This window comes from Culex pipiens, chromosome 1 (genome assembly GCF_016801865.2).
Source record: "Culex pipiens pallens isolate TS chromosome 1, TS_CPP_V2, whole genome shotgun sequence".
NCBI lineage: Eukaryota > Metazoa > Arthropoda > Insecta > Diptera > Culicidae > Culex > Culex pipiens.
Window position 1 is genome coordinate 86,505,216 of NC_068937.1, and position 23,271 is coordinate 86,528,486.

General features: G+C 37.4%; 1 protein-coding gene across 2 annotated transcripts in view; it reads right to left on the reverse strand.

Moving 5' to 3' along the window:
• Positions 1 to 12,101: 12,101 nt before the first annotated feature.
• LOC120430535 (protein obstructor-E) overlaps positions 12,102 to 23,271 on the reverse strand; it is a 31,338-nt gene continuing 20,168 nt past the window's right edge. Inside the window, exons 2-5 of one of the 2 annotated variants that reach the window (XM_039595649.2) lie at positions 21,795 to 22,004; positions 17,601 to 17,789; positions 17,283 to 17,493; positions 12,102 to 12,233 (exon numbers count right to left, since the gene is read on the reverse strand). In XM_039595649.2, coding sequence (XP_039451583.1) covers positions 12,179 to 12,233; positions 17,283 to 17,493; positions 17,601 to 17,789; positions 21,795 to 22,004 — 665 coding nt within the window. In that variant the 3' untranslated portion in view covers positions 12,102 to 12,178. Of the gene's footprint in view, positions 12,234 to 16,131; positions 17,014 to 17,282; positions 17,494 to 17,600; positions 17,790 to 21,794; positions 22,005 to 23,271 lie in introns of those variants that run through there. The other variant, XM_039595648.2, reaches the window with a different exon arrangement.

Here is a 23,271-nt window from a genome sequence, read left to right on the forward strand (position 1 = left end):
TGTTCATGGCTACGAGAACGCTTTTTTTTGCGTGAAATCGACAGGTTGCTCGCTATCGACCTATTTAGCCTCTGCAAAAAACGGATCATGTAAGTTACTCTATTTTTCCTAAAGGTGCTTCCAAAAACTCGAGTTCACGATTTGCAGTCGACAAATTTGGAGAAGCAGAAGTCGGAAAATTATTTAAGCCAGAGTAAATTATTTTGCATAAATTGTAGTAAAAGCACTGATATAACTAGATATTAAATTATGTGTTTGCTTAAAGCAAATTTCGCTTTAAAATTGTATTCATTTGTTACCGTTGTGACTAAATCGTTCTACACAGCAAAAAATCCGATGGTAAAATCGCATGCAAAAGCATGCACATCACCTTCGTCAAAATAAACACTTAATATTACACACTGCATGTACAATTTTTGCAAACACAAAAAAAAAGTTGCAACCGACGGGATTCAAACCCAGCACCAACAGTAAGGACTGGCGCCTTAGCCCACTCGGCCATCAGACCGATGAAAAGCTGTTAGGATAAACGCATATATGAGCTTGACATTTCGGTCAAGTAGGTTTCCCATACTGATGGGCTGCATATTTCAGGGTATAAAATTACATAAAATTGCATAAAATAATGCAATATTTATTTTACACCCAGGCCTTTTACACGCAGCTGGATTACTACTTTTTTAGCTGTGTACCTTTACCCCGCCCCGTTAAGGGTAAATAGGAGCTTAGGGAGTAACTACAGTAGCATGCATAGGGATTAAGGATGAGGATGTTTGTGTATTTGTCTTTTCAAGCGTCTTTATGTAAAACTTAAATTAAAACACAAACTAATAAATAAATTGGAGCACAGTTAGATTAAAGCTAAATATCACAGATCGCAAACCATAGCCATTTAAGTGTTAACACACGAAGCAGAATCTGTAACGAGATTTGCTGCAAGGGTTGCTTATTCGCGAGATCTGCACGAAAAAGGGGTAATAAAGAGAGCGAGTGTGGGATCGAGAGCCGAGGAGGGCTACCGTCTGTTTCAGTTCGTCCAAAGTTTTTACAAGTGATTGGCCCGCAAAACTAAAAGGAAAAGTTCGATAGAACTGTGCGTTGAACGAGAAAATCAGGTAATTGCCGAACTGGCGAACCACCCACGTGCTGCCCCAGTAGTCCCTCATTCCCCATTGCTAATCTCGGCCCGATCAACCACCCACGACAGGACCCAGTGGTTGTAGCTTAAACGCCCTGTTTTGAAGCTATTGGCCGTCGATCAAGTGCTGCACCGCCGAGCGAGAGCGAGATAACACGCGCATCCACCCCCGCATGAACACCCGGCGTGTGCACGAGGCCGAAACTGTCTTGGTGGACGGCCCGCACCCCGAAGCTGGAAGCGCGAGCTCGAGAGCAGGAGATCGTCGATGAGCGTGCGTGGAGCACGTGCGCGGATGCCCCGTCGACACCAGCAGCAGCAGCAGCGTCGCCAGCACCAACCGGCCAGCCATATTCCCCCCCACACACACATACAGAATCGTTAGTGCAATAAACGTTTTACCATGAAACTCTTTTGTGTTTAGGCGTTTAGTGTTTTGATGGCGAGCCCCCTTGAAATTAAGGCTCTTGTTCTGATCCCTTTGCCCGCCAGCGCGTAAAAAGGGTCCGTCTGATCCAGCAGGTAACACATTCCAACTGAATTGTTTTAAAAGTAGCAGAGAGAAGGGATTAATGTTGGACAAAAATTTGTGAGATTGTAGAAAGTTTTATAGAAAATTCTGACAAATTTTCCAAAAATTGTACATGCAAAGTGTAATGTTAAATTACTTTTTTCAAAATGGTGACGTGCATGCGATTTTACCATCGGATTTTTTGCTGTGTACTTACCCAAAAAAATGCTGCTAGCAGTAACAGTAACAATATTATCCGACATGAGGTATCCATCTGCAAAAAAATGATTTTTTTACAAAGTGTCATATTCTTAAGAAAACAAAACTTATCTAAAAGTGGAAATAGACGTCGACTAATGGTGATTAGATCCAAAAAACTAATTCTGCACAATTATGGTGGCTGCTTTTTCCACGTTGGCTTTGGCATTTTCTAAGAGTTGTTTGTTCTGAGAAGCTGTAAAAATGAGTTGATAATTATGTTTAATGATATAAAAAAATTATCATTAGGACTCTTAACTGTTGCGGTGTCAATACAGAAACCGAAAAGTGATGCGTGTTACGCGAGAGGGGCCATCAAATAATGCTTCTCACCAAGCCAATTTGATAACACTCAGAGAAATAATAAAAAACAATTTTTTAGGGATTTATTAGTCCTGTTTTTACTAACAAAATAAACATATGGTAATTTACTTCAAATTAAACGTTTGTTGAATAGTTCAATTTTTCATTAAATTTTGGATTAAAAAGTACGATAAACAAGTCATCCCGACTAACCTACTATCCTGAAATAGATGGATCGTACATCAGATTCTTCGTGACATGTTCTAACCACAAAACTAGAAAGAAAACTTCCTCCAAACTTAACCAAAAAAGCACCACTTTTTAAGGATTCTTGGATGCGCAAGCGGTCAAAACACCCGGACTCTTCTTCTAAACCGGTCCAGAAGAAGCACTAACACGAACTCACCAAAAGAAACGACGATGGCGGCATGGAATTGGCGACGATTCCTAGACGTAAACACCCGGACACACTGGCAACTTCTTCCAAACCGATCCGGAAGAAGCACCAACACAAACTCATCAAAACACACAACGACGACGCCACAGAATCTGCGACGATTGTTTGACGCACGAGTGACCAAAACTCCCGGACACGCGACGATTGAATCACGATCCGACAGGCTTCTGCCAACCACTTTTCAAAACGTTGCGTTTGACAGTTGTCAAAGTCCCTGGGTCAAAAGATGATTGAATATTGTACCTAAATTTGATGAATATTACTCAAGTATATGAGTACCAAAAGTAATGTTGAATATTCATCAAAAATTAGGTTATATTCAAGGGTCCTGATTTTCGGCTCAATGAATAGAAACCATTTACTCATCGCCTATCCATTCGTCACCTATTCCAACCCGCTTCATGAGCGAATGAGACTCGCATCCATCCAGCGAGTGGCCCGAACTGTTCACTCAGCGAACAAATACATCGTGAATATATTTGCCTACTCCGCCGTTCGACGACACTCACACACTAACATGCTCAGCGAAGAGCCACTCTCACAAAATGCCAGCGCGGAAGTCTTTTTGTCTTCACGCCCTCAGTTTGCCATCAATTTGATTTTTTCTTTGTGGAAGTTTCTTTGAATGGTGTCTATAATGTTATGAAATCAAAATAAATGCACAATTTAATTGATGACATTGATTTTAGGTAACCCAAATCAATGAGTATAACGCAGCGCATCAGCGGAGAGACCGTGCCCAGAAATTTTAACAATTAAAATGGTTGATTTTACTTTCGTAAATTTTAACAAAAACGTACTTGTTACTGCCAATATTCCGTTAAAATAACTAAAATTTAGTATTAATCTAATAACCTGTTTGTTGAAAATGCTAGAGGCAAAAAGCTAACAGATTTCCCAAACTCGAATGAACGTGCTCGACTGTTAGCTTTGGTTTTAGAAAAATCAAGATTTTTTTTGGTTAAATGTAAATATCAATTGGTTGAATATTTAAAAGATGAACTTGGGTTTGTTTACGTCTGTCATTTGAAGTCAGGATTCGAACGAGAGCGGTCGATTTGTTGAGTTTGTGTTGTTAATTATGAAGTGAGAGGATGTGAAAATTACACTATTTAGCTAATGTTGAAGTGGCACATCAAAGTGTTGCAACTGGGGAGGTGGAATTGGTGAGTAGGTTTATTGATGATTTCTTTGCAGGTGATAAAATATGAAGAGCAAGAGGACAACCTTCGCCATGAGGACCTCCAATGCGAGTGAGTTGAACACGTTATTAGCATGTTTGATGGAACGAGAGGGCAATAGAAGGGAAATGCGGGCCGACTCTTCACGGATAAAGCAGCCCGGGCAAATTTAACAAAATGTTGGTTAATCCAAGTAAGTATGCTTCGTGCTTACGACGCAGAAAATCTTAATGAACCATTATTTTTTTTCAGAATCATCAATTATAAAATACATAGAAATGCCATGTGTACGCAACATAAACAACATAAAAAATAGAGATGAAGTAAAATATAAAAAAAATAAAAATATATAAAATATATAAAAGAAGATAATTATTATCTTGAAAGATTTGTTGCAATACGACTGCTCAATAAACTGGTAAGTAAAACTCAAAATATTTTTTTCAGGAATCGGAGTGCGTTGAATACATTGAATCAAATGCAATGAATGTTTGTTGCCAAAAGTAATTGTTCAATTAATGCAACCTTGGTAAGTAGCATTATTGATATTTCTTCTTTCCTCAATATAATTTTATTTATTTACGTTCCTTTTTTTCAGTTTATAGCCGAAATTAAGAATTTTGTATTAAATGACTAATACATTTCACATGTCTATTTCCAGCAAAAGGTTCACTTTGGTGAAAATTCTGTGTCCCATCACAAGAAAAATAACTAAACTTGAGACCGTTGTAGATGATGATGACTTATCAGATGATTTCACAGTGATGGTAAGTGAATACAACACTTAATTTTATACAACATAATAAAAATATAAGCTTAAAACTTGGTGAAAATTTTGCTCGATTTCTATTTTTCAGGAATTCATGTTAAATTAAACATCTTTTTTGAATATGTTTAACAAAATTTGTAATATGCTTTTTCATTATTTATAGTTTAATGCAACGTATTTTTTTAAAACATTAATCAAACTTTACATGTTTTATAACAACAGTTAAAAAAAAGTTTTGTTTTGATGCTTTTTAACAGTAACTAAACAACTTCATGCAAAAAAAAAAAAACAAATTAGTACAAAACGTTAAATTTTTAGGCAGAATAAATGCGAAAATAAAAACACTCAGCATTAAATTGTGAGGCATTTTTACAAAATTTACTGCAAATTCAATAAAAATATTGCTAACAACAGCTTATTATTGACTACATGTACGAATATTTTTCTGTATTCAAGTAAGACAATAGTTAAAATATAGCTAGAAATTCGGCCCAGCCTATATCGTTAGATAATTAAAGAAAATATATAACAACACTTACATAAATTATGTCTAATTAAGAAATGTTTTGTTATAAAATACTAATAATTTGCTGCATGCAAAAATATTTCGGTTGATACAACGAAAAAAAATTGTTGAAAAATAGTTGAAAAATATTTCCCAGCCAGTTTTTAACAGAATATTCCACAATATTTCAGCTGAAAACAAGAAATTTTTAGTTAATTTTCTGAAAAAAATATTCTAGCAGTCGACTGCTAGAATTTTTTTCGGCCATTCAACCAACAAAAATGGCAATTCCAAGTATTTTTTTTAGTAAATTTTGATTACCGGTGGTCAGCAATTTCGGGTTAACAAAATCAACAATCGATTGTTGAAAAAAAGCTGTGTAAAAAATTAACCCATACTTTTAGTTAAATTAACCAAGATTTTCTTAGATTTGCCCCGGCCGGTCTCTCCGTGAGAGAAAAAATGTGTTCAGTTCAGAGTGATCGGCGACGTTCGGCCTGCCTGAGCAGTTCGGAGACTGAGCCGATCAGAAAGAGAAGGAGAGTAGAAAAGAGAGTGTTCGGGAGCGAATGGATTGAAAGTGACAAACGGTAGGAATTCATCAGGGCAGTATCGCGTCGCCTGCTGTTTGTGCTCGCGAATGGATTGGTTGATTTTGAGCAATCAGGACCCTTGGTTATATTACACATTTTTTGTGTAAAACCTGTTTGACAAAAAAAAAATTCCGTTATTCAACAACTATAGAGGTAAAATTCATCATTCTTTTTTTCAACATTCTGTTTTCAACCTTCCATTTTTACAGTATTTTTTGCTGTGTATTGCCATTTTGTGATTTGATCTTATTTTTCAGTAACTTATTTTTCTCTTTTTGCCTTTCTTACAAAAGAAAGGTTTAAGGTTTGCTTTTGGAAAAACGCTTTTTTCAGAAATCTTAAAAAAATCGTGCACGGCGAGGATTCGTCCCAGGAAAAAATCCTATTACTAAATTGAAGGTTTAGATGCGCTCTTTCGATTGAATTTTGGCCCGAAACCCGGAACTCAAAGTATGATTTTTGAGAGCTCTTTTTCTGAAATACATGAGCGATGTCTGTATCCGCTCTTAAAAATTTGTGTCTTCCATCACTGGAAAACCGCTTGTAAAACCCACAATTTTTATAAGTCAGATCTGTAGCCGTGGGGTCGGAGACGAACATTTTATTTTTCGATTCACAATTTTCGACCAGTTAATGTGGTCAAAGCCATTTTTAGAGGTATTTTTTGGACTATTTTACAGATAACACTATCAAATTTAAAGAATTCAGTTTCAAACAAAAAGCCATTCGAAAACATGCGCCATAAACTGTTTGGGCCCAAAATTTGAAGCTTTTCCAAAATGTATTTCCAGAGATTTTAGTGTTTTTCGTCTTATTTTTACCCTATTTTTTCCTATTAAATTTTTGGATTTATACAAAATCATATACTGAACATCAAATTCGAAGTCCCAGCCCATTCTCGATCGAAAGCTCGACAAGTCGTCAAGTCGAAGCTTCAACGCCAGCGCGTTTACGCTTGCGCGTTTTACGCTGCGCGTGAAATTGTTCTTTCTGGCTTCTAATAATTGATCGACAAAGTGCAATAGCGATACATATTTTTTTAAGTTAATCATAGACTAACATTATAGACTGAGTACCCTTTATTTTTTTTCTAATAATGTCAATCCAATATGTTTTTCTTAATTAAATTTAAATGTCTTGCGACAAATAATGTACTTCTGAAATAAAAAAAATTGGCATTTGAGGTTTAGCCTAAAAAGATTCAAAGCTTTAGGTAAAATTCTCACTGGATGGTATCATTATGTTTTTGAAAAATTAATTGCACCAATATATTTCTCGGAGTTTCATCATTTTGTAAGAAAGGCTCTATTTCACCTCTGGTGATATTAAATCGGGTTTTTGTGCATCAAAGCTGAATCATCAGTTTTTGAATTAGGTTCAATGCTGCACAACATAACCTTTTTCAGCCAACTAAGCTAATATTCATTACTGTGAAAATTTTAAAACTCTTTCAGAAAATGTTATCCTACACAGCAAAAAAAGTTGAATTTTGGAATGTTGAAAATTTGGTAGGTTGAATATTACTCATTTTTTGATTAATATTACTCAAAAAATGGGTAAAAATGTGAATATTCATCAGAAACTGATGAAAATTCACCAATTTCTGATGTAATATTACACATTTTTTTTGCCACAAGATCTGTCACCATTTCCTGATGAATATTACCATCATTTGTTTTTTTGTGTACACCCAAAACTGGGTAATGCTCGTCCGAGAGAATAATGGCCTCGAGTGAAAAGTGGTACCATTCACGGACACAGAGAACACAGCTTGAGATGGGCCAGAAAATTATTCCCTCGAGGTTCATTTGCAAAAAAAAAAATCCGTCAAAACAAAAACCCAAAATTGTTGACAAACTAACCCAATGACTTAACTTCCTCGGCCACCACAGCTTGATAACTACGGAGTGGTCAGATGTCGATGTACGACACTTGTTGGATATTTGAATGAACACACTGGGTTACGATGGTGTGAGTTGGTAGCACTATACTTTCGATTTTAGCACTGAGCCCTCAATAAATTTTGAGAGAACGATTCGACTCTGAATTGTGGGTGTAGCGTATTGATTGTACCGAACATATTTATAAGTGTTTTCAAAGCAATTGTAAAAACAGCTACATCAAAATAAACAATAACATTTCTGAGCTGGTGATTGGATGCCGATTTGGATTAGAAAAAAAAATGCTGCCATCATTTGGCTATTTTACCTGGGTAATTCTCCGCCAACTCTCACAGCAGTTGCCCGGACCCCTCTTCGATTTGCGTGAAACTTTGTCCTCAGGGGTAACTTTTGTCCCTGATCACGAATTCGAGGACCGTTTTTTGATATCTCGTGACGGGAAGGGCGGTACGACCTCTATAAATTTTTGAACATGCCATAGAAGACATGTTTTTCAATTATTTGCAGCCTGAAACGGTGAAGAGATAGAAATTTGGTGTCAAAGGAACTTTTATGTAAACATGGACGCCCGATTTGATGGCGTACTCCAAATTCCGAAAATTTGTATTTTTCATCGGAAAAAACCTTAAAATAGTTTTGAAAACTTTGCCATTTTTCGTTACTCGACTGTAAAAAAAATTGGAACGTGTCATTTTAAGGAAAATTTAATGTACTTTTCAAATCTACATTGTCCAGAAGGGCCATTTTTTCATTTAGAACATAATTTTTCATTTTAAATTTCGTGTTTTTTCTAACTTTGCAGGTTATTTTTTAGAGTGAACAATGTTATACAAAATTGTAGAACAGACAATTACAAAAAATATACATATATATAAACCAGGGCTGTGGAGTCGGAGTCGGAGCCGGAGTCGGTGGAGTCGGGTCTTTTTGAGGACCTGGAGTCGGAGTCGGAGTCGGAGTCGGCTAGAGTTGGCAGGCCGGAGTCGGAGTCGTAATAACCTGAAAGCCGGAACCGGAGTCGGAGTCGGAGTCGGCTTAACTCAGAAAGCCGGAGTCGGAGTCAGCTTAACTCAGAAAGCCGGAGTCGGAGTCGGAGTCGTCTAAAACATGAACCGACTCCGCAGCCCTGAATTATAAACACAAGTGGTTTGCTCATTTATTTTATTTATTTTTTTTTGAAAAAGTTGGTCGTCGTTGATCATGACCGTTCATGAAACAAAAAGAAACGCAAAAAATAGAGCGGCTCTTGAAAAAGAGTGGTTTTGCCCACCTCTAGTACTCTAGTCCCAGTCGACCCCGGTTTGTCTGATCATGCCTTTTCCATTAATCGGATGGAGAAGTTAATGTTGGTCCCAGTCTGACCTGGTGCTGAGTCAACACAATTTGATTATTTTTAGATTTAACAATATTTAATTATTTGCTTCAAAATGATAATTGATGATTTTATGATTTAACCGAGCACAAATGAAGTTAAACTCAAGAGTGACAAATATTTAAGGTTTGAACGATGTCACTATGCAGCGCCCATGCAACATGATTCGATGTTTTCTTGTACATGCGTCAACCAAACTCCGCAGCATAAATGAAGGCGTTTTCGATAGTTATATACTGCTTAACTTTGTTGCCATTATGCTGTCATATATGTACCTTCAGTAGTGGTGGCTATAATAGTTAGATAGTTTACCTACTTTTCCTAAAATATGGTGTAATTTGAAAAACTCTACCTTAATTTCCAATCTTTAGAAAATTGAAACAAGGGATGAACCTCAGAGTGGGAATCATTGGATCAGTGCTCCAAATAAAAAAATGGTCAAAACAAATCATCCAACAATGATACTTGGTCGAAGGAATCGCATGAACATGCTACAATGTTAGAAATGGAGATTTTCAAACACAAAGGCACTTTTCGATCAATTAAAAGAAAAGTTGGTCATTTTTGGCCAAAAACAAAGAGTCTAAAGAGTCAAAAAAAATATCAAACCATCCACATTCACGACCTCCAGGAACCTTCCACCCTAGGGTTCGAACTGACGACCTTTGGATTGCGAGTCCACCGGAGCAGGTTTGATTTGGTGTGTTGTTTGTACTTATAGCAGGGAGACGACTCCCATACCAGAAATGACTTAACGGCCTAACAACAACCAAGGCCGGGACCAACGTTTTACTTCCCCATCCGATGGAAGGTTGGAGCAGATGGGAATCGAACCCACGATTATCCGCTTACAAAGCGGACAGCGTAACCATTCGGCTAAGCCTGCTGCCACTAGAGTCTAAAGAGACAGTTGCCAAAATGACGGGATTTATTCTAGGAACATGATTTTTTCAGCAGCGTTTGCTTCACATTTTCTTTACCCAACCAAATTAAAAAAATTCAAGTTTCATTGAAAATAACCGGCACAGTTAAGCTTGTGTATATATGGAGGTTTCTTTTATGATGTAATATAATCTCAATTAAGACTGAGAATTGGAAAAAAAACACTGGAAAGGAAATAAATTAACACATTCTTAGAGATAAAATTACACATTTTTTACTGTTCAGGGTAACCATTGCTTCGAGCACCATTTTGTCGAATTCCTTAACTAACGTGAAGCCTTTTTATAACGTGCTAAGAAAAACGTGTTTTAATGTTTGACCTTGAATAAACAAAAACTAGAGCACACAATGTAAACAAACACGTTTTATTTTGCTGACCGTTCAGAGCTTGGGCAGCGAATGACCGAAAGGTTTAAACTGCCGGAAATAAATCAATTAACAACAACAACAACGTTCAGAGCTTCTGAAATGAAGTTTGCGTCAAGATAACACGATCTGATCGGAACATGGTGGTGTTTTTAACTCGAGTGTGCCCAAAATAAACGTGCAAAGTAATTTAGAGGAAACTGCGTTTTTATTCTATTTATGTTGAATGCACATCTCTTTCCGGTAGAAATTTGAACATATTTAATATAATCAAATCTAATCTAATCTAACACAAATGCAGCTAGTACGATGAAAGCATGCTGGAAAGTCTTATGATTAGATTACATCCCAAGCGCTTTTCTTGTCAATATCAATTATTGCAGTACATCCGAGAACACCCGAAAATGTACGGCAAAAATAAAGCGGACAGCCCTATTACGTTGTGTTTATCGCAGAGAGGATTCTGAGAACGGGTCACATTTCACAGAATCTACAGGGGAAAAAGGATGGGTGGACATACCGTATCGTTTCACAAATCCGGAAAGATATGTAAAGTAAGCAGGTTTATAACGGAATTACAAAAAAAAAAAACTATTTTTGAGCGAAAAATGAACCAGCAACATATTAGATTTGTGCTTCTCCTTATGCCATAAAAGAGAGAGAGAGTTCAAGAATATTCTTCCCACTGGCCAGTGTCTTGTGTAGCAGAATTGTGTAATGGGGAGGACTGCAAATCGCAGACATAGGGGAAATATACCCATTTTAAGCCTAAAAAGCGGTCATGTTTGAATGATGCTGGATAATCTGGAATGTTCCTAGAAATTCACTAAAACCAAGTACACCAACGAGTGGAGCAACTTTTTGTGAACATTTCTGTTTATTTTCACTTTTTTAAAAAGTTATGCTATTCCTTTTACAAGCATTTAAAAAGAAAATATTTCCCAAATGCATTCTAATCAGTCGAGTGCATTAGGCCACGCCCATTTTCCTATTTTCAGCTTAGTTCTTTTTTTCTTCCAGCACTCTTTTGGGTCTGCTTCGTGCTGCCAAAATTGATGAAATTATAAGCGAACACTCACGAAAAGAAGCATTTATAGAGAATATTTCCTGGTATCACTGGCTCACTCCACAGGCGCTGCTGGTGATGTTGGTGGCTACCCTTTGTTCTTTATTTGCCTTCGCTTCTCGCTCGGTTTTCTTCAGCCTTCGATTGGAATGGGTCGTCAAAATTGAAACGTCAAAAGACTTAGCGCGTTTGTTTTTTTTATGGCGCTTGCTAATTATTTACATGTTTCGGGATTATTTTTCAAGTGAGTGACTAACTAATGTGCAAAAGAACATGTTGCCGGTAGTTGGAAGCAATTTTATATCTTAAGTGCTTTGAAATCGTTAGCGCAAGTGAAAAGATATTGATGGCGACTTTCGTTAAGCAGTTAACCTCTGATATTGCGTGTGGATGTGTGTGCCACCAAAATTATGAGAAATGGTCTCGCAAAATAGAAATTATGATCAAAAGTGCATTAAATTTGATCTTTTTGGCCAGTAAGTAGCATACATTTGCGTGCTTACTCGAGGCGGTGCTGTTGCTGGTAAGTTCATAGCCTAAATTTTATTATTGGAGCTTAAATCGAGCATCAAACTCTCCATATGACGAAGATAGGCGTTTGATTGGAAAGGGTATATTTCCCCTATGTAAACTCACGGGCAAAGTTGATGAGCGTGCTCAGATTTGAAAGATATGATTTTAAACAAGATGGGGTTGCCACTTTTATGTCAGGCATGTGATATAAAAGATGATCAATACATGAGTTTTATTTTTTTTATTTTTTCATATTAAAACCTAACTTAATACCTTATGCTTACACTACTCTAATGACTTGATTTAGAACCCTTTCTTTTGCAGAGCCTTGATGTCCTGATCTCCATAATAGTCCTCGCTGTAAAAATTAAAAAGTAAAAAATAATCGTTAGTTATTGGTGTTATACTCTAGAATATAGACATCTAATGCGCAATTAAATTGTTCTGCGATGAACACATATAATCAGCATGAGTGAAAAGTGCATGCAATCCGTGCAATTAATGAATTTAAACTAAAGTTTCTGATTCTCTGAAACTTCCACGCTAATCAGATCTCACCCTTACACACATACACACCCTCAACCACACAGATGAGCAGTGCGGATAGAACACGCAATCGAATGGCTTTTAATATGTTTGGAAAATCAACATTAAATAATTCACGTGCACGACGGTAATTTAATTACATTCCTCGCTCAGTTTTACTAAATTAGATTAGCTCTCGCGTGCGTTTTCAAACAATAAACTCATTTATTTCGTCAGGTTCCGAGAGCCCGCAACAATATACTGCCAATTTACACCCACACACACACACACAAACACACACACTTTCTACGCACTGCAGCCATTCATTGGTCCTGTCTGATCTTCATCGTCATTCGCACACAAACACACAACAGACACATACGCACGGACAGCAGCATCCATACAATGAAGCGCGAAATGGTTCGGTCCACCGATTGGATGCGCGAATTGGTTTACATTCCAACGAACGACCGGTACGATACATGCGTTAGGATTAGCAGTAGTGTGCGTGTGTGCGAGTGCTAATCGAATTTCGGCACGTTTCTCAAACAACATCAAACAGCATCGGCAAATTAATTAATTTGATTAGCACAGAGTGAAAGCAGCGAAAAAACAAATCATTTCACACAGATTTCGCGTTTTGTAATTATGATTCGATGGACGAAATGGTTTCGGATGGAAAATTTAATCTACAATTTGTGGATTAACATCAAATTAAGCATTTGCTTTTCACACGACAAAATTTCAATGCTGGTCAAATTTATAAATCTTAGCTTTTTTTACAAAACAGGGCCCAATTAACCCTTTCATATGACCCATAAATCAAAATGTTCAAAAATAGCCAACATTTTCCCACCATTAACTCAAAAAATATGTTTTTCAAAATTCAGGCCTGAAGCGTTATGATGAAAAATATTTTAGTTACTTAATAAGTTACCTAATTTTTTAAAAAAAAATGTGTAAATGTTTTCTTCAAAAACTCATATAAAGCTTTCGCCATTTACGGATGATCAATGGATCAATTCATTTGGCAAATAACTTCAAATCAAGGATTATTTAATCGAATTCAAAGCAAAGAAAACATATATAAAATCAAACGCTTGTATTACATTGACTACAAAGTTCGCATAAATGTCAATAATTCCTATATAAAAATCAGATATGTTTCTAGGTGGTGAGTTTTATTTTCCTGAAAAAAAGCAAAGTCTTTTGTGGTCTCTGTTGCAAGTTTCTGCTCATTTCTAGGCGTCCAAAGGTTATGTGTGGTGAGTCACCCAAAACCTCTTTTACGCAATTGGATCGACGTTTTACTTCACCATCCGATAGAAGGCCAGGAGGATAAGGCGGGAATCGAACCCGCGACCCATAGCAACTAAGGAATGCTGCTTATGTATTTTTCAAATATCAATTTTGTTGTTCCAAATCTTTTTCCAGGATTTTTTTTTTTTTTGGTTTGAATTTAATTCTATGTTATTCTTAATTAATATTTATTAGATCCAATTATTAAATTGAAAATTGATATCAAAGAAACTAACTTTCCATTCTGTAAAATAGTAAAATTAACCAAAAAAAAAAACTTAACTTAACTTAATCCACCACCCATTTCGGTTGTTGCCTTCCTCACTGCGAAAAGTTCACTTTCAGAGCAAGATTATAGGCTTGCCTTAGTATGGAAGGCAAATAAGAAGAATGTGTTTTTTATTGTCTGTTTATCTTTTTTGAGGAACATGAATGAATTTGACATTTTAATTGTATGAGTAAGCAAGGGTTTCATAAAATAATTCTGTCTTTTCCAGAATAAATTTTTAGTGATATGATTTCGCTTGAAAATATGTTTTAAAAAATAATGTTAGTGGTTTATTTCCACCTCAAACGTACACAGCACTCGCAATCAACATTTTCTGATCAAAACTCATTTGAAGGAAAATTCGACGTAAAATCGATTTGCATAGTCCATGAGCCTTGGCTTGACTTCCAGAGATATCGCAGTTGGAAAATTTAGGTGTTGCGACAAAAACGCAAATGTCGCACCCCTCGGACACTGCTGCTCAAGATCGTCGTGTTATCGTTCTATTGTATGTGCTTGCGGCTCGTGCCCGCGCTACTGCTCAAGAACAATCAGAAGTAAACAACAGTTTGTAATTTGTGATATTGTGAACTTTATGTTAATTAACGAGTGCAATAAAATTGCAGTTTAGTAGCGATGGAAAATTCGGACTTTTATTGAGTTTTCCCGCTCACGAAATTGGTGTCCGCCCTGATCAACATTTTTAACATTTTTTCCGAAAGGCGAAATTTTGAGGTGGTTTCACAAAGGAGGGGTGGTTCGGTTGAGGACGAAAATCGAGATTCTTGCTTGTTTTGAAGGAATCAACAGCCTCACCAAATCTGAGCTAGATCAGAAAATGTCAATTCGAATTTTGGACTTTTTTTGTGCACAATTGAGGTGGAATTACCTAATTTCATTAATTGGAAAATAAAGATTTCTTCAAACATTTTTCAAAAATAAAAAAAAAGTTTCAAACATTTAGGAGCTTTTTCGAGGGAATCGTATTAACATGCAAAAAAATGGTGGATGTGGAGATTTTTAAACATTGAGGTTCTTTTCGAACATTTTCATAAAAATATATCAAAAGGTTGATTTTGTAAGAGCTAATTTTTCGTCAAAAACGTTCCTCTACTTTAGACAGCTGCCAAAATGACAGGATTTATTCTGGGAAATAAATCAATACTTATTGCCTGCCTGAGTTACTAAATGTTAAACAAGGTTTTCCAACTCCAATTCAAAATTGAACATTGAATATTGAATTTTACGCATATTTTCAAATATTCCAGGTCAAGGCCACACAACATGGAATTTGTACAATCATGTTGTTTCAAATCCAGTTCCACTTAACGAAGCATATTTGACTTGATGCCACCCAAATTCCCGCAAAAAATTTCTCGTTGTTTTGTAATACTATCACGCTGTTTATTGAATCACTCTGATAACAATTTTCCATGCAACTTCCAAACAAACAATCAATAGGCGCACCCACATACTTGCAACAAAATCCAGCATCAAACAGTGAATTGTTCGTGGAAGTCACAACATCGGTTTTAGCACACCAAAACGAAAAAACACAAACAACACCGGTTAGCGGAAATCACCCAAGTAACATTTTTTCCAGGAGTTCTACAAGAGCTCTTCAAGATAGCTACAGCATAGCAGTTTGGACCGCGGTAGGATAAAATTCTCTTCAAAACTTCTTCAGGAGTTTGGAAGAGTACTTAAAGAGAGTTTTATCCTACCGCGGTCCAAACTGCTATGCTGTAGCTATCTTGAAGAGCTCTTGTAGAACTCCTGGAAAAAAATGTTACTTGGGAGTGTAGTATTGAGGGTAGAGAAGCTCAAATTGAAATTACTGTAAATAAGGAAAATATTATTTTTTCTTTGAAAAATAATTTTAAAATGCTTAAAATTTAATCCCAAGTTTATCTACTACGTAGTCAAGGTGTTAAGCACCACTCGGTTAGCACGAGGTTAGAACAGGAAACACACATAGCCAATAGCCAGTATCAGGTTCTTGAGAGCCGTTGCTGCATTGAAGAAGGGTGAGGATGTGGGTGATGTGAGTGATGCAACGTACAATTAAACAGATAGAAAGATAGAAAGGGCTGCAATGATGGGGTTTGTGACATAATGATAACTAGTATGGTAATGATAAGAAAAAAAGGAGTAACTAACAGCGTTTTTGTGATTTTTTTAGATTTTCCCTTTATTTTATCGTTTTTTTTTCTTTCTTAGGTTTTTCTCGGTATAAGGTATCCAATTTTTACATACAAATGAAATCTGTATTTTTTCATAGAAAAGTTTGAAAACTTGCTTGTTGGTGAGGCAATATTCCTCAGTCGGTGTACAAGTAAACTTGAGAGGTCTCTCCTATAGAGTAGGGTAGGGTGTCGTAGAGAACAGTAGAACATAAAAAGAGTATCGAATTACAACAGAACACAGGGCGGGTTGGGTGCAATTACGTCAACTTAACTAAGGAGGGGAGGAAAATAAATAAATTAAAAATTGTGTTTCTCTGATCTAGCGAAGTTCACTTTTCTAGAGTTTTAAAAATTTTACAAAACAAATCTCTTTAAAAAATATTGCTCAGATGTTTAAAGTTTTTTTTTATGGAAATTTCTGCAGATTTGAGTATTCCTCTCTGACTATCACTTAACTAAAATCTTTACTTTAATAACAGTCTATAATCCTCCGCGCGGGCAGCAAGCAGGATGGTCATCGGAGGATCTTTCAAGTTTAAAAAAATATTACTTCTTAGAAACTAGCTCCGCTACTGTCCCTAGCGTCTAGGTCTCTGGGTCTTCTCGAAGTACATTTCGCTGTAGTGTTTTTTTGTTGTGTTTCTATTTTGTTGTTGTTGTAGTTTTTTGTTTTTCCTTTCTTAAAATGTTAAATTTTATCTCTCTCTATCTCGGATTTTACAGTTTAGTTTTCCTTCTGAGACGGACGGTTGGATTTGGAATGGGGCTTGATAGCCTGAGCTCCACCCTGGTTGGCCAGGCCGGCGAGGAGTTCGCTCTTACGGATGCTTTTCAAGTCCAAGTCACCGTAGTAATCTTCACTGTAGGGGTAGGTGAAACAAATGCAAGATGTGAGGTTAAATGTGATGCCACGTGTGGTGAGCACGGGTGGGTGGAAAGGGTTGGGTGTGGTAAGTGTTTCTCTTTTGCCGGAAAGAATTAGTGTTTAGAAAACTGATGATCGTGGTTAGAATTTTGAGAACAATCAATACTAGTGACCAATCTGTGAGTTGAATTTGGTGGGGTATTTTTTGTTTAGATTTGTGAGACAAATTTAGTAATTTTGCACACAATTGAAAGGTTTTCTTACCATCCGGGAACATCCTCGGGATCTTCGCAGTTTCCGGTTCCGTCAGCGTCTCCGATCTTGAAAACGGTTCCGATCGGGCATCCGTACTCGCGGGCCACTCCCTCCAGGCAGATGTAGTACTTACGGCAGTCCTCGGGGTGGGCATGTCGCGAGAACGATCCGGCGTTGGAGATTTCTCCGGCAGCGGGGCAGGCGAATCCGTTGGCTACCTCTGCGGAGTACAAGAAATGTTTTTTTAAGTTAGATTAAAAGAATAAAATTTCTAAATCCAAAAGAAATCACTTAAGTGATTGGTAAACGATCGCTCGAGAAACTTACCCTCGTTTCTGCACTCCGGCACCTGGTCAGCCCACATGCAGACGCGCGCTTCACGGTCGTAGGCCAGTCCGGGGGAGCACTGGTAGCGCGAGGCTTCACCGTTCCAACAGTTCCAGAACACGTCGCACTTGGCACCGTCCGCGAAGATACCGTACAGACGCTCGCAGTGTGGAGTGGAGATTGGTGGTTCTGGAAATCGGGAAAGGATGTTTATAAGCATTTTTTGTTTTCAGAATAACAATTAAATTTTATTTGATTGATGAGTCCTGAAATCTAGCAGGAATTAGGGGCCAAATGACGAAGTTTTGCTTCAATTACATATCCAAGCAATCACACCTGCATGGATTAACTATAGTGTACAATCTTTCCTTTCCAAATGTCACACGTTTGGCAAATGCTTCAATATTAAATTTTCCAGCTCCCAGAATCCATTAACTATGCGAATTAGCACGGCACCACATCAGAAAAACCATATGCACCCCACGGTGAAGGAGGGGATGGATGGGGTGAAACTCTCTAATGTGGGCATAAGCTTCTAATCGCTCGTTCACCTGCCATTAGCCAACTCATTTGAACAGCAGCAGCAGCAGCAGCCCACCGAGCTGAACTAAACTAAAGAGCCACTCGCTGTGAAGAGTGTGCGAACTGTTTCAAAATTCATAATTTGCTCAACCGCAAAAATTGGGCTTTCCACTCAGCTCAGCCGGCAGTTGCAGGGCGCACGCACCACTTCTCCTCCCTCCCCCGGCAACCCCTACCACATTAAATCGTGTGTGTAATCGACGTCTAAATACTTGCAATATTCATCGTGCACGGTGTACTGACTCAGTGCACCACCCACACGTGCCGTAGCTGAGTGACTTTCATACACACTCACATATGCAAATGTCACTGGGAAAGTCAGGACGAACTTTTCCAGCAGGCTTGTTGGCGGTGGCCAGGTGAGGTGGAAAAGCCTAGTGAACAGGGACGAATTTAATATAATTTATGAAATTTAATTTATTGCATCCATCTCTCTCGCTCTCTCTCTCTCTCTCTCGCCTCCGTATGAATGAGCCTGGCAAGCAGATTAGCAACACAATTTGTGCATACGGGGGTACATATCGCTCTCTGCTAAATTGTATGCAACTCCGTGCCTGTCCCCCCACCCCATCCGGAAAGCAGGGCAGTAGTAGTAGCAGCTGGTGTATTGCCGGCCCGGTTCCTCCCCCCCGGTAGGTGTTCCTTCCGCTTGGCCCTGGTCCTGGCACAAGCAGAGCTAATCCCCATATCCATCATGCTGTACCCGGCTACCCAGGTTGGTTGCCGGCGGTGGGGTAAAGGTAAGCAACAGTGCCACACCGGAGCGGAGTGCCAAAGTGAGCATTGGTACGCGTTTGAGTACACTCGGAAGGTCGTATGCAACTATTCTAAACACCGGAAAACACTGATCTTAACTCAAGGTTTACTTGAAAATCACCAGTAAAGTAAATGAACTACGTCCTATGAAATAGTTCCAGCGATAAAGATTATATTATTATCCTAATCAATATCGATCAGTTTCAATCCCTTTGTTAAGAACCAGGGTGATTGATAGGTTGAAGCTATATTTTTAACAAAATGAAAAGGATGAATTGAATCCGCACGGAATGGTACGAAACTATACTATGATTGGTAGGGTATTATTCAAAGTAAGTTTTCAGTTTTCAACAAAGTTTTAAAAGTTTCCATGGTCAGTTTACCATAACTATAATAAATAGGATTATTGATTTACTTCATGATTTCCTGAAAACGAGTTCAAATTGGAAAACGGAATGCATTGTAGTTAACAGTTAACATTATTTTTGAAGTAACAAATTAGAAGTGTTATTGAAACGATGTATTTTAAGGTTTTTGAGCTCAAAGATGAACCAAAAAGTGCGTAGGGTTTGAAGATGAAATTTGTAACAAAACTTCAGATAAATTCGGTTATTAATAATGACTAGGCTTAGTTATTTTTCACGGTAAAAATTCCAAAACACAGAATTCCACGGAACGTGAAAAATGTTCAAAAAACGTGGACAATTACAAAAAGTCCGTTTTAAGCTTATTCTGCATTTTTCTTCAATCAACTTTTATTTTTTCATCAGTTTTATCATGAAAAATAGATAATAGAAAATCTTCCTATTCTATTAATCCTTCTATTTTCATTGTTTTTTAAAGAAAAATAAGATTGTTCTCAACATGACATTACCTAACAAACAGAACTAAAGCAAAAATAGAGTGAAATTTTTAAATAGATTTTTGATAGTTGCAAAAAGAAGATTTTTTTCAGCACGAGTCGTACATTTATCCAACGAGGTTCACCGAGTTGGATATATACGACTCGTGCTGAAAAAATCAAGTTTTGCAACGAGTTCCATACAACATTTTTTTGCAATTCCGAAAAACACCCATTGAGTGAAATTATAAGTCAAATGTTCATGTATTTTGTCAATTAATCGTTAAAATAATTTTTTTTTAAAAGTGTTACTTTTCCAAACAAGTGCTGAAAAGTTCAACTTGAAAAGCAGGCTTTTTCATCTTTCAAAAATGACTGGAAAAGTAAGTCGTTTTACGACGGAAATATTTTTTGCAATTTCGCTCTGAGACTGTCAACATTTCCTGAGCTTCTGGAGAAACGAAACGGCCTACTTTTGCTACCAAAAATAACAGAATGGAAGATTAATACCTTTCAACACCAGTGCTGAAAAATTCTACCTTTCAGCACTGTAATGGATGAATGTACGACTAACCTCGTAAACCGTGTTGAAAAAATCATCTTTTTGCAACTTGTTGCCAAAACTTCGATTAATTTTGTTTAACAAATTAACAAAAAAAAATTATTCCTGTACATATATTTAATTAAAAAAAAAATACCTTAAAGATAAAGCATGGTGAAGATAATAAAAATGTGTTTCTCTCTTTTAAAGTTTACTAAATTTAACATTAAAACCAAAAAATTCCTTCCAAAATGACTTATATAACATAAATTTTCTTCGACATTTTGAAAGACTTATAGAGCTGTATAGAATATTCGTAAATGTCTTGATTTCCTTCTTCAAAAGCTTGATTATAAAAAACAAGAAGCAAAAATATGCTTTGTAACCAAATCTTCAAAATGTAACAAACAAAAATTAAAATTCATATTCGATATTTCGCTGACTTTTGACAGCAATGATAAGTTCTTAAATTGTTCTAACATGAGATTAAAACATGATTTAATTAAGCAGGTATTCTAAGAAAAGCTAAAAAATTACTATCTCTGATCCAAATAGCGATTTATAGTTTTTATACTTGTCTCATCAAACGAAATTTTCAGACCTTTCTTACAGGGTACTTCAATTTAAATAATTGTGACAATTTGATGATTCCGATTTTTTCTGTTAGTTATGTAAAGTTATTATTAATTTTAGGGATAACAATTTTATTTTAATGTTTGTTTTTTTCATCTCATGAATATCTTTAAGTGTTAAAATAGTTTATATCTAAGTATTCAATTGAAAACTAATTCAGTTTACACAAAACTGCTTTGTGGATGCAATATTTGTTCAACATTAAAGCCCAAAATATATTTTAAAAAAAATTAAATTGAACTATTGGCTCTTCAGTAAAAACATTGAAAGATAAAAACTAAAATTCAAGATGGGATGAGATCACCAAATGTATTGGTTTGAGCCGGAGATTGAACTCTATAAATTTCGCATTTGAAGCGAAAGCGTTGCCACCAGGCTAAATATTATATTTGTTCTTATGAAGTTTTTGTTTTTGTCAATTTGGCACCGTGCAAAAGGTTCAAGTTTTTTTTGATTCGGACAAGGATGAAAAATGCACCATTTCCCACATCAATTAGCTAAGTTTGAACGTCTGAATCCACTGCACGATAATAACACCCCGTGCCCCAGCAAATCCTGAAGAATGGTGTTTAAGTCCACTGTAGAACCCATAATTATTCCGAAAAACCAGCTGGCGAGGTGCATACGGGAAGTCACTGGTGTATAATTAGCTAGATTTGGCTCAGTTGCCTGAGCTAATACACGGCCAGAATAAATAAATAAACAGAGCCAGTTCCGTTTGTTAGCTGCTGCTGCTCGTTAGTCGGTGGTGGGTTTTCCACAAAATCAAGCCAAAAATATTTATTTTTGGCAAGAGAGGTGCGCGCGCGATTCAAAGTGCACCGACACGTGTCGTAATTACCTAGCTGTGTGCGGTCACCACAGTCGACGTTGTGCAGGTAATCACAGTTCTCCGTCAGATATTTGGAGTCTGACGCGTCGAAGGCCAGTCCGTTGCCGCAGGTTTTCAGCTCGGCCACGTTGTTGTCGCACTTCCAGTACTTGTCGCAGGATGTGTGGTGGGGGTAGAAGCCAAAGTCGTCTGGACATTTGAAGCTGTCCTGGGCCACCGCTAAAAATAGGGAGAAAGGGAGAGAGAATAAAAGGATTATTAAAATGACAAAACCATAAAGTCACAGAAGCCGGAAATTGTGCTGGAGGGGGAAGGGGCGCCGTGCGCCCGCAAAATGGGTTTGCGGTTCTGACCGTAAAATTTTAACCGCGTAAACTTGACGCCCCCGCGTAAAATGGCGCACAACTTTTGATTAAGCGCGATTTTTATCTGCCACGTGGAGCCCGCACCATGGAGAATAAACACCTGCCCTGTCTTGAGTCTACGAGCCTTTATTGAAGTTTAGAGAACAATGTGGCTGTTAATAAATGAACTTCTAAATTCGATGGATTGCCACAAATTTTCACCTTGTATTAAAAAAAAGTAACGAAAGAAAAAGACCACGAGAACAAACGCGCGCTCGAAACTCTCGCCACTTTGCCTGATGAAGCTGTTGATTGAAGATAACGCGAAACGGTAGACGAAGCATGGCATTGCGACTCGAAGAATCTACATCTTTCCGAATCCTGGCCCCTCGCCGCCATCATCTTCCCGTCATTCGGAATACCCTGTGAACCGCGAACTTAGCGGGGATTTTGCGTCTGTTTTGTGTTCCCGTCGCTTCTTGAGGGTAAATTGCGACCAACATCAGCTTGTCGGCGCAGGGTTGTGCTACCTTGTTACAGGTAGATTTTGAGACAAAAAGACAAACATTGAACTTTTATAAAATTCTCATCAATTTTCGATTCCTTAATCAGTTTGGCTGGTTTGACACAAGACAATTATGTTTTTATTCATGTTGGATATACAAGTGTGTCAAGATTGCACGACAGCAACACGATGCTGGGCAGGATGGAACCGGCAATGAAATGATTGATTTCTGTCTGGATTATTCGGTGAACTCAGCGCAGGCTGGCTGATATCTTTGGACTGGAAAAAGCCCGGATGAAGCAACCTTGGACTTGATTTGCTAAGGGGGTCGGAAATTAGGCTGCAAACTTCAAGGTTTACCACCGCTCAACAACTGGATGGTATTTCGAAAATTTTTGGACGAAGCAATTTCGGTCTTAAAGAGCACGAAGCTTATTTAGTACCGTCACGCGTGTCAACAACAATCGCAGTTCATGTCTCTTTGAGTTTTATTGAAAACCATAACCATAACTGAGCACCGCTAGGGGGTCCAATTTAAAAAAAAGAACGGTTAACAAAAAGTGGACCAATTCACCGCTATATGTCACTGGCACAAGGGCACGCGGCTGAATACTTTCAGTTTCTGAATCGATTCCGA